Here is a 12,471-nt window from a genome sequence, read left to right as displayed (position 1 = left end):
ATAAGAAAATACTAGTAATCAGAACTGTTCATTTTTTTAAGTTTGGTATTTTTTTTAAAAATTTTTACTTTTTTTGAGTAGGCTCCATGTCCAACATGGAGCTTTGATCTCATGACCTTGAGATTAAGTCCCATACTCTACCAACTGAGTCAGCAAGGTGCCTCCATTTTTTTTTTTAAGGTCACAACAACTTATAAATAATTAATTCAATGAAAACAACTCAATCTTATTTTCAGAATGTAAGGAATTTTGTAGCTTTGCATATATAAGGCATAGATGAAGGCTGGTCTAGTTCTGAATATCCTATGAGCTGCATTTTTCAGATTTCTTATTTGTTTATTTGTTAAACATTTGAGTACTGTTTGTGTAGATAGTGTCTGTAGGAGGTAAATGAGTTAGAGTCTTTTCTATCTAATGGAGATGTTAAGACAGATAAGAAAATGTTGATTATGAGTCATGGTAGGTACTTTAAAGAAAGAGGTTATTTCTACATGTACTGTAGCATATATCTAAAATTCATTCACACCTGGAGTGATAAATTTCATTTCCTTTACTATGTATTTCCTACTCTGAGCCTATAGGAGTTTGACAGACAATAATGTAACCAACCATTCCTTAGCTTTCCTATTTATAAAAGGTGGTATATTTTAAGGATTACGATTTAAGTATCTTTTCCTCAGGAATGCTTGCAAACAAACCTCTTTTTTTGTTGTTTCTTTTTTTTTTTTTTTTTTTTTTGCAGAGGTTACGCACAGAAAATAGACTTTTAAAACAGCGCATTGAAACATTAGAAAAAGTAAGTAAATAACTACTTATGCAAGTTTCTGTTGAATGCACAGTACTATTTTCTATTTATTTGAATAAAGTTACAAGAAATCTATCACGTCTCCAAAGTTGTGATATTAACTGCTTAGCTTGCCTAGCTTACTACTTAACTAAATAACTTGTCATTAATAAAAATTGATCACTATGAGTCCTTGAGCTTTAAGGTTAAAGTTTTAATTAAGGTTATTGTTAGAGTAACATATTGATTTGTTTTCTTTACATATAATCTCTAAAAAGTACATTCTTTAGAGGTAACCTAATTGAGAATTCATTCTATATAGTATTTTAAAAATGACTTTCAAATGTTACCTTGACTTTCTAGCCACGTATTAAATGTGTCAGTGATTCCTTTAAGGCCTAGGATTCCTTTTAGTTTAGTCAGAATAACTGACTGATTTCTCATATATAAATTCACCATGGTGTTGATTTTCAATTAAAATTAAATTAAACATTTGGTTCTCAGACTTATTTTGATACTACTTATTACCTCTTTCTTCCTTTCTGTTTCATATAAAATAACTGGGCAAATGTGGAAAGTTTTGCATTATTTTTAATATTGTGCTTTTGATGTAATGTCTATTATAGTCTTGTTCTGATGCTATAAGAAGAAAGTATAGTCTAAGAGTTTTGGTTTATTAAAAGAAAAACCTGAATTCACAAACTCTTTTGGCATTTGGAAGGGCTTTTTTTTTTTTTTTTTTTTTTTAAACAAAAGATGAGAGTAAGTAGGTTAATAAATGATATGGTTAAAATCTTCCTTGAAAATCTACAGATCAATATTCAAGAGAGAAAACATGAAGATATGGATAGTTTGGTTATTTGTCTTTTGTTTGAAAGCATCACACCACACACAAGGATAGGATGTTTATTTCACAATAATGTATAATAATTTCAGGTACATTATATTAAGTCAAAAATAGTTTTCCTGTATTTCCTTCATCTTATTAGAGTTGCTTTGAGAATAATTTTACTCTTTTGGTGACTCTGTAAAAACGTTGAGCTTATTTTAGTTAAGTTGTTCTAATTGCATATTGTTTTTCCACTCAATATTCAGTTTATAATATCTGTCTTCTTAGGTAGTCTTTTATCTTTGGAATGAGCTATTTGCACAGAGAAAATGTTTTTATTTCACTGAACCGTCAGAAAGATAAAGGTGCTATAGGAAAGTGTTAAGTTTGGATTTTACTTCTAGAAAATTAAGTACCTTTCTACAGGCTTACATAGCCTAGGTCTGTCCTGTAGTGCTTCGAATTCTATAAATACTTATGTATTAGTTAAATTCTGTAACCAAAATGTTTAATTATTGAGTTATTGCTATAGTTTATTATGTTGAGCTTATTATTTTCATTTGTCATATTTTCCTTGCTTCGCTTCTTTGGAAGTTGCTGTTGTACAAATTGCTGTCACACTTTATAAGTGGAATTGCTTACTCAAATTCCTTCTCCCTTTCCTATAAGTTGTTTGACAATATGGCTGATTCCAAACATGAAGACTTAAAAGAATGCTTTAAAAAGAAGCTATTTGCTTGTCTCAAATGATGAAAAACATCTTGGAATTTGTGTTTGGTCTTCTAGAAGCATATGATTTTCTGTAGTCTATCCTTATTTTGATATATTTTTCTTAAAGGTTAAGAATAATAAACACAGTAAGTAGCCTTAAAATCAAATCTAAATATCTATCTTAATTACATGAAAGTAGATGGAATTTGGGTATGCTTTTTTCTTCTTATTCCTAATTTTGTGCACCTTTATTTTATTTCTTTCTCTTAAATTTCTATCTGAATTTTTCCTTTTGTAGGAAAGTGCTTCCTTGGCAGATAGATTGATACAGGTATAGTTTTTGTTTTTGTTTTTGTTTTTTTTTTTTAGCATTTTCTCTAACTTTACTTCTAAGGAAAGTCCTAAACCTAGAAATTCACATTTTAATGCATGAATTTTACATGCATTTTCCTAGAAATAATCTTTTGGGCTGGTATATATGTGTGTAAACTTAATTTTTGATAACAGTGTGTTATCTTGGTTTATTAAACACCTTTTGCACGTTTTAAAGCTAACCTTAAAGTATTTATTCCAAAATGTCAATCAGTGGATTCTACGAAATTAACTACATTGAAAATTTTAGTCCTGCATGTACAACTCAGTAATATTGCATGAATTGAATTTTTATTGACTGAACGAAGAATTGTTCTTAAGATTATCAGATAATTTTTTAAATTTAGCTTCCCAAAATTTGCTGGAGTAATAATGAGCTGGTTAATAATTACTTAGGTTGTTCTGTTCTCTGAGGGTTTTTTTTTTTTTTTAACATATCACAGTAAATAACTAAACCTCACAAAGGCAGTCTTTCTTGAATCTATCCTAAATTGCTTTACACACACACAAATTATGTCCTAAGGGACAAGTGACAAGAGCCCAGGAGGCTGAGGAAAACTACCTCATAAAACGGGAGTTGGCCACCATCAAACAGCAGAGTGATGAGGCCAGTGCTAAACTGGAGCAAGCTGAAAATACCATCAGGAAGCTCCAGCACCAACAACAATGGGTAAGGAGTCCGGTAGTGCTTTTTCTCACCTATCTCATCCCCCTTCCCTTTAAGCCTTTTTTTTTTTTTTAAGCACAACTTCTGTGCTCTTGTTTTTAAGTAATTTTGTTTTCTACTTTAATTGAATTCTTAATCAGTTTTGTATTCTCTAATACTTAGGGGTCTTATTGTTGTCTAATGACTCTTCATTCTAACATTCTTTCTCTGTCCACACAGTTTTGTTAGAAATAGGTAATATTTTCTTACATTATATTTTAAGTAACAGAAAATAAGTGATGTTGATCAGACCTGCTTCTTAGGTTTTAGAAATCTGTTTCATATTGGTATTTTACCATGGGTTATTTTTGATTCTTAACTCCAGCTAGTTCTTGTTAATTGTGCAGATGAAATATTATCCAACATGAAGAATATATGTAATTATCTCACTAAAGTTTGATAATGTGGGGATTTATGTCTTATGAAAAACTATAGCCTTAACTTCCTACATCAAGACCTCAAATTGTGGTTTAAGATATATGTTTACATTTTTTCAAGAGGAGAGAAATTTCAAAATGAAAAAAGGAACTTTTAAAAAGTTATGTTAACTAATTTAGGTTACTAAACAGCTATTCTCAGGTATTTTGCAGCTTAGACAGCATTTTCCATTGGCAAATTCAGACTAGTGTAATCTTAATCAAGGATATGAGGGCTAAAAAGAAAAGCCAGCTGTTTATTTTTAAAAAGATACTGTTTCTTGTTTCAGTTTTCTGTTCTCAGGAGTTAGACTGTAACAGGAGTAGGCAGAAAAGGTTATGTTAAATCTAGAACTCTACGTGGGTCAGGAAGGCAAATAGAATTACTTCAAAGTTGGACATTACTTTTATTCAGTAAAATTAAGAAACACCATCATAATCTGGCTATGGATATCAGAAAACTGAAAGCAAGAAGAAATTAACAATTGAAAAAAAATTTTTTTTCTATAATGTTAATGAAGATCGTTAAGAAAAATGAATAGAAAGGTGGTGAAAGAATATTAAAAAGTTGGGAATGCAGGCGCCTGGGTGGCTGAGTGGGTTAAAGCCTCTGCCTTCAGCTCAGGTAATGATCCCAGGGTCCTGGGATCCAGCCCCGCATCGGGCTCTCTGCTCAGCAGGGAGCCTGCTTCCTCCTCTCTCTCTGTCTGCCTCTCTGTCTACTTGTGACCTTTATCTGTCAAATAAATAAATAAAATCTTAAAAAAAAAAAGTTGGGAATGCAAATGTTTTGTCCTGCCTTTGTATGAAGTGTCAATATCAAAGCATAAAAAATAGAAGAAACAGAATTGGGAGTTTCTGTTTGGGTTTAGGTTAAACTGAGTTATCAATGTAATGTGCTTTTGTTATAAGGAAAGATAGTAAGTGTTATGTTTTCATTTAGCAGAAGCTACAGTCATAATCCATTAGAATCATGAATTACTAGCTTTTTTTGCATGCTTTTTCAAATATTGAGGCTTATAGGACATAAAAATAAGAAAGCTTGTTTATGGTGAAAAAAGTAAAACGGGCAAGCAAAAATGGCCAGAATGAACTGAAGCTTTAGAAAATAAAATATAACAAAAGAATCTCTGTGCTGTTTCAGAGACAAGATAGACTCACATTGTGGAGCTAAAATACAACAAGTAGGATGCAGATCTCTACTTTGATTTTGTTTACATTTTTGTTTCCTTACTTGGCAGACATTCTTCTAGACTGGAATAAAATGTAAAACAAACATATAAAGCAGTGATATACAAAACAGGCAAAAATAACAGAGCCTCTTGGTTAAATTTCTAACTTCAAAGCAAATGCATATTTCTAGATAATAAAATAGTTTGCAAAATACAGGAATACAAGAATATTATTGTCTTTAAAGGATTTTAGAAAATAAGAGATACTGAAGACTTTGAGGTGGGCAAAACATAGCTCTTTAAGTAATAATGTTTAGATATCTGAAAAAAGAACCAGTGACTTTGATGATGCGTCATTAAAAATTCCTAGAACATCTGGTTTATAAACAATTAGAAAAGTGACTTTTACTCTTTAAAAGGGAATTTACTATGTATAAGTCAAAACTGACTTTGTTTCTGCAGTAAAGAAAAACTTTAAAACGCCGTAAGTGTAATTTTAAAAGTAATTTGTTAGGTACTCTCATGGTATCTTTCTGGTTAAGGTAGAGAAATATAGATGAAAATAGTAAACTTAATTGGTTTTATATATGATTAACTATGTCAAGAGGTTATCCATGATGAAGCAAAAATATATCAGAGATGTCTTTGTCTCCTAAACCTGTGCTTCCAAGTATTTTAATGTTATTAAACCCTTATATTCAAGGTATGTTTAATAATTTTATACATGAAATATTTTAGAAATGTAGCTAATATGTTACACAGTGAATAAAGATTCCAAAATATGTTTAAAGTATATTCAGGGGCACCTGAGTGGTTAAGCATCTGCCTTTAGCTCAGGTCATGATCCCATGGGATCAAGTCCTGGTGTAGGGAGCCTGCTTCTCCCACTGCCTCTGCCTCTAGAGGCCTCTCTTTCTCTCTGTCTCTCATGAATAAATAAATGAAATCTTTAAAAAAAAAAAAAGTATATTCAGAATAAGAAACAAAAATAAAAGGTTATTTTACAGAAATAAATCCATAACCTTGCCCTTAATTTTCAAATTCAGAGAGATGTCTTAGTGATGCTTTATAAAACAAAGACCTAGGAATTTTAAGTGATAGGAAATCAGGAATTGGCCAGTAATGCAATACAGTTTACCCTTCCCATCCCCATCCCAAGTAGTCTTCCTGGAAGATCCAATTTAATTCTAAGTAACTTGCAGAAAAAAATTTTTTAGTGTTGTTTTTCGTTTGAAAACCAAAACTCGGGGTGCCTGGGTGGCTCAGTGGGTTAAAGCCTCTGCCTTCAGCTCAGTCATGATCCCAGGGTCCTGGGATTGAGCTCTCTGCTCTGCGGGGACTTCCCCCTTTCTCTCTCTCTCTGCCTGCCTCTCTGCCTACTAGTGATCTCTGTCAGATAAATAAATAAAATCTTAAAAAAAAAAAGTAAAAGAAAACCAAAACTCCTGTGCATTGTCTACACACTGCATTGTGGCCAGTATAGGAAAGACTGTGGCAGCTCTGGATATTTTTAGACTGTACTAAAGAAGACTTTATGAGAACATCATAAATAGAGTCATTTACAAGTATTTGAGGAGTGATCTTATGGAAATGTGATTAGCCTTTTTTGATATTGCTTCAGAGGGCAGAATGTGTTTAAGGTCCATGGATACAAAATCTTACTCATTGGAATTTTGACAAAAGGAGTAGTTGCTTTGCAAAGTGGTGAGCATACGAGTGGTAGGAAGTGAACATATGTTGCTATATGTTTTGATTTCAACCTTCCAATATAACCTCATGAATTCTTCAGATCTCAGAATAAAGGTTTCAAACCTTTATTCCAGGAGGAGGTATTGAATTACCAATATAGTCATCTACCACCATCACCCTCTATTACAGTAGTGTCATTTTATATGATCTAAAGAGCTTTGGATTTAATTTATGGGACTGAATTCTAGTCAGACTGTTTCGCTAATTGTGTGACTTTTGATATTCAAGGACTCAGTTTTTTTTTTTTTCTCTGAAATGATTACATAGGGCTAGACTACCTCAGGTCTCTGACTATTTAAATGAACTTTATTGAAGTATAATTTACATGCAATAAAATTCATCAGATTTAAGTGTATAGTTTGATGTATTTTAACAACTGTATCTAGTTGTATAACCATCACCACAATCAAAATACAGATTATTTCTATCATCCCCCAAATTTTCATCATTCTCTTTGCAGTTCATCTCTCCACTTCCAGCAACCATTCTGCTGTCACTGTAGTTTTGCCTTTTTAAGAATTTCATATAAATGGAATCATTAAGGTATGAGGCTTTTGTGTCAGGCTTCTTTCAGTTAGCATATTCACTCTTTTTGGCAATTTTATTCTTTATTGTGGTAAAACAGATAAAACATAAATTTACCATTGAAGTGCACAGTTCAGTGGCACTAAGTACATCTGAAGTACTAAGTACTCTGAACAATAACCACCATTTATTTCTTGAACTTTTTCATCACCCCAAACAGAAGGTTTGTACCTATTAAAAAATAGTTTCCCTTTCTCCTTCCCCTGATAATCTCTATTCTACTTTCTGTTACTCGTATGAATTTGCCTCTTCTAGGTAACTGATACAAGTAGAATCATATAGTATTTGTCCTTTTGTGTCTAGCTTATTTCACTTAGCATAATATCTTCAGGGTCATCCCTTTTGTAGCATGTATAATAATTTAATTAGTTTTTATGGTAGTTGCATAATACTCAGCTTTATGTTTATACATATACATGTGTTTATACATTTTGTTTATCCATTCATCAGTTGATGGTCATTTTGGTTTTCTGCCTTTTGACTATTATGAATAATGCTGCTGTGATCATTAACATACAAGGATCTGTTTGAATCCTGTTTTCAATTCTTTGGTGTATATCACTAGAAGTGGAGTTGCTGGATCATATGGTAATTCTGTTTAACTTTTTGAGGAACCACTAAACTGCTTTCCACAATGGCTGCACCATTTTACATTCCCACCAGCAGTGTACAAGAGTTCTAATTTCTTTACTTCCTCACTAACTCTTGTTATTTTCTGTTTTTGGGGGTTTTATATCTTGCTTTTTAGTAATAGCCATCCAGTAATTGGAGGTGATAATTCATTGTGGTACCTAGGAATACATTTAACCAAGAAGATGAAAGACTTGCACTGAAAGCTATGAAAAAACAGCCTATGTTTATGGATTAGAAGACTTAATATTGATAAGATATCAACACTACCCAATATGATCTACAAAATTCTGTCTTTTGCAAAATTCTGGTTTTTGTCCTTATGAAATTCATATGGAATTTCAAGGAGCCCTAAATATTAAAAACAGTCTTAAAAGAGAAGAACAGAGTTGCAGAACTCACACTCCCAATTTGAAAACTTACTACAATGCTAGAGTAATCAAAACAATATGATACTGTTATAAAGTTAGACAAACAGATCAGTGGAGTAGAAATTTTGAGAGTCCAGAAATAAACCCATATATCTGTGGCCAGTTGATTTTTGATGTGGGTGCCAAGACCATTCTATGAAGAAAGAATAATCTTTGACAAATGGTGCTGGGAAAACTGTATATCCTCATGAAAAAGAACTGGGACCCCTACCACATACTACCATATACAAAAATTAACTCAAAATGGATCTAAATAGAGATTTTATAGTTTTAAAATAAAATCGGTGACCTAATTAGAGATTTTACTGTTCTAATATAACTTTTATGGTTTTAAAGTCATATAATGTTCTTAAAACACATATGGATAAATCTTCATGACCTTGGATTTGGCAATGGATTCGTAGATACAGGTTCTTTCATACCAAAAGCATGTACAACAAAAAGGAACCAGTAGATTGGACTTCATTTAAAACCTTTTGGGCATTGAAGGGCATTATCCAGAAGATGAAAAGGCAACTTACAGAATGGTAGAAAATATTTGTGTATTACATATTTGATAGGGAGTTTAGCTTCCAGAATATATAAAGAACTCTTAAAAACTCAACAAAAAGACAACACAATTTTAAAACGTGCAAAGGATTGCTGCATTATTTATGGAAACTAAGACATGGAAACAACCTGAGTGTCTAATGATGATGGATAAATACACACACACACACACACACACACACACACACATGCACACGAATATTACTCAGCCACAAAAAGGAGTGAAATCTTGCCATTTGCAACGACATGGATGAGCCTTGAGAGTATTATGCTAAGTGAAATAAATCAGAGAAAAACAAATACCATGTGATCTCACTTTTAGGTGAAATCTTAAAAAACCAAACAAAAAACTCTTTGAGAACAGGTTGATGGTTGCCAGAGATGGGGTGTGGGAGGTGAAATGAGATGAAGAGGAGTCAAAAGGTACATAGTACCAGTTAAAGTCATGGAGATTTAATGTACAGCATGATGACTGTAGTTACTGTATTGCATATTTAATAAGAGACTAGATCTTAAAAGTTCTCATCACGAGAAATTTTGTAAACTTATGGTGATACGTTAAGTAGACTTACTGTGGTGATCATTTCACAATGTAGACAAATATTGAATCTTTACATTTTATACCTGAAACTAATATATTGTATGTCAGTTGGCCTCAAAAGTTTTTTTTAAATGAAGAAAGGACTTGAATAGCCCTTTCTCCAAAGAGGATATACAAGTGGACAACAGGTATATGGAAAAACACTTAACATCATTAGTCACCAGGGAAATGCAGACCACAATGAGGTACCAATTCACACTCACTTAGAATAGCAATTAAAAAAAAAAAAAAAAAACGGTTGGCAAGGAGATAGAGAGATTGGAACCCCTGTATACTGCTGGTGGAAATATAAAATGGTTATCTGCTGTGGAAATTAGTGGCTCCTCAAAAAGTTAAACATAGAATTATCACATGATCTGCAATTCATCTTCAGGGTGTGTACCCCCAAAGAGTGGAAAACTGGTATTCAAACAAGTATGTGTACACATGTTTGTAGCAGCATTAGCCACAAAAAAAGTGGACATAGCCCAAAAGTCTTTCAGTGGAAGAATAGATAAACAAATTGTGGTATATGCATACAATTAAATATTCAACCACAAAAAGGATTGAAGTGCTTACACATGCTTTACTATGGATGAACCTCCAAAACCTTAGGCTAAGTGAAAGAAGCCAGACACAAAGATCACATATTATATGATTTCATTTATATGAAGTAACCAGAACACGTAAATCCGTGCAGACAGAGAGCAGATTGATGTTTGCCAAAAGGTTGGGGTGGGAAAGGGTGAGAAACCACTTAATATGTAAGAGGTTTTACTTGGGCTGATGGAAATGTTTTAGAACTAGGTAGAATTGGTAGTGACAGAAAGTGTTATTTATAAGACAGGGTGCTTTGTTTGTTTGTTTTTATGAAGAAAACTAAAAAAACCTAGCAAAGTCATACAGCAATTGCCACCTCTGTTAATTGGAGTATGGGCTACAGGGCCCATGTTTTTAAACTTTTAAGCCATTTAAGGATTGAAATACTATTTTTAAGAAATTAATATACTGTTCTAATATATATTATCTTAAGAATTAATGACATAATATTAAAAATCTAAGCACCTAGGCGCTTGGGTAGCTCAGTTGTTGAGTGACTGCCTTCGGCTCGGGTCACAATCCCAGAGTCCCAGAATCGAGTCCCGCATTAGGCTCCCAGCTCCATGGGGAGTCTGCTTCTCCCTCTGACCTTCTCCCCTCTCATGTTCTCTCTCACCCTCTCTCTCTCAAATGGATAAAAAGAAAAAAAATTTTTAATAAAAAAATTTAAAAAATCTAAGCATCTAAAAATAATCTAAACATCTCATGTAACATTCTAATAATAAATTCTTTTTTTTTTAAGATTTTTATTTATTTATGACACAGAGAGAGAGACAGTGAGAAAAGGAACACAAGCACAGGGGAGATGGAGAGGGAGAAGCAGGCTCCCCACTGAGCAGGGAGCCCAAAGTGGGGCTCGATCCCAGGACCCTGGAATCATGACCTGAGTCGAAGGCAGACACTTAACTACTGAGCCACCCAGGTGCCCCTATAATATATTCTTAGAAAAGTTTATTTCATATTGACATTCGTAACCTGGACAAATATGTGACTTATCAAATGAAAACTGCTACAATTATGATGGCTAATAAGCCAACAAGGAACAATTTATTCAAAAGTCTATAATTAATGAATGACTTCCCTATACTTAACATCAAGTTCACTTGAGTCAATGAATCTCTTTATGTTTCTATGATACCAGCAATCCCTCTCCAATGAAATAGAAATTGCTTTTAGTAGGTGAAGTCTCTGCCTTTCAATCCCATATGTTTTTCTGGTGTTACAAAAGTTACAAAGGTAAGATGAATTATAGTAAAACCCTTAGTTATCTTTTTTGCTTGTGTCTTGAGTAAAACAAAAAAATAAATTCTCACATTCAATATTTGAAGGATATATGAGTGATACAGTGAAAAGCAAATATTTGTATTTGGAGAGGTTTCTTATATTATGAAGTGAAAAAAAAATTCCAACTGGAAAAAGGATTGTCTACACAAATATATCAAATATTCCCTGAATTTAATTATAAATTAAGTAACTAAGTTCAAAACCTGATAATTATAGGTCCTGTTTGGGAACCCACACATTTCATGGAACTCTATATTCTCTTTTGTAGTATATATCACAGTTCTAATTAAATAACTAACTGTGCAATTCATTTGTAAAATATCTATTTCTGTATATACAAGCAATGCCAGAAAGTTTGGCTTATTTGCTACTGTACCATCAGAACTAAACTGTGCTTTTCATAGTAAATGAGCAAGCAATATTTGCTGAATAAAGTAGTCAACTCTTGGTTCAAAAACAACAATAAGGGATGTCTGGGTGGTGTAGTCAGTTAAGCATCTGACTCTTGATTTTGGCTCAGGTCGTGATCTCAGGGTCATGAGATTGAGCCCCATGTCAGGCTTCATGCTAGGCCTGGAGCCTGCTTAAGATTCTCTCTCCCTTTCCCTCTGTCCCTCCCCCACCAAAAAAAGGGAAGGAAAAATCAACAACATGAAAAGAACAGTACAGGGAATACAGTCAATCATAGTAACTTTGTATGGTGACATATGATAACTATACTTACTGTAGTGGGCATTTCATAATGCATAGAATTTTTGAATCACTATGTTGTACACCTGAAACTAATATGTCAACTGTGCTTTGATTAAATAACAACACCCCTCCATTACTATTATTATTATATCCCTCTGTACTGTATGTTAAGCATAGGGTAACTGAATGTTGCAAAAATAACCTATAAAATCAGTTTGTTTCAAAAATAAATAAAATTTATAATAGTATGGAAATATGGTACATATCTACTGTCACATTTAAAGCATTCGAAAAGGGGCGCTTGGGTGGCTCAGTGGGTTAAGCCTCTGCCTTCAGCTCAGGTCATGATCCCAGGGTCCTAGAATCGAGCCATGCATCAG

At 32.9% G+C, this 12,471-nt stretch overlaps 1 protein-coding gene across 2 annotated transcripts in view; it reads left to right on the top strand.

Annotated features, from left to right (window-relative positions):
• Window positions 1-12,471, top strand: part of LOC111143190 (ecotropic viral integration site 5) — a 148,605-nt gene that overhangs the window by 44,304 nt on the left and 91,830 nt on the right. Inside the window, exons 11-13 of one of the 2 annotated variants that reach the window (XM_022496721.1) lie at window positions 743-796; window positions 2,623-2,655; window positions 3,220-3,366. In XM_022496721.1, the coding sequence (XP_022352429.1) occupies window positions 743-796; window positions 2,623-2,655; window positions 3,220-3,366 (234 nt within the window). The remainder of the gene's footprint in view (window positions 1-742; window positions 797-2,622; window positions 2,656-3,219; window positions 3,367-12,471) is intronic. The other variant, XM_022496722.1, reaches the window with a different exon arrangement.

The sequence above is a fragment of the Enhydra lutris genome, unplaced genomic scaffold (assembly GCF_002288905.1).
Source record: "Enhydra lutris kenyoni isolate GAN:26980312 unplaced genomic scaffold, ASM228890v2 scaffoldscaffold9, whole genome shotgun sequence".
Classification (NCBI taxonomy): domain Eukaryota; kingdom Metazoa; phylum Chordata; class Mammalia; order Carnivora; family Mustelidae; genus Enhydra; species Enhydra lutris.
This window is presented reverse-complemented; position numbering and strand designations above follow the sequence as displayed.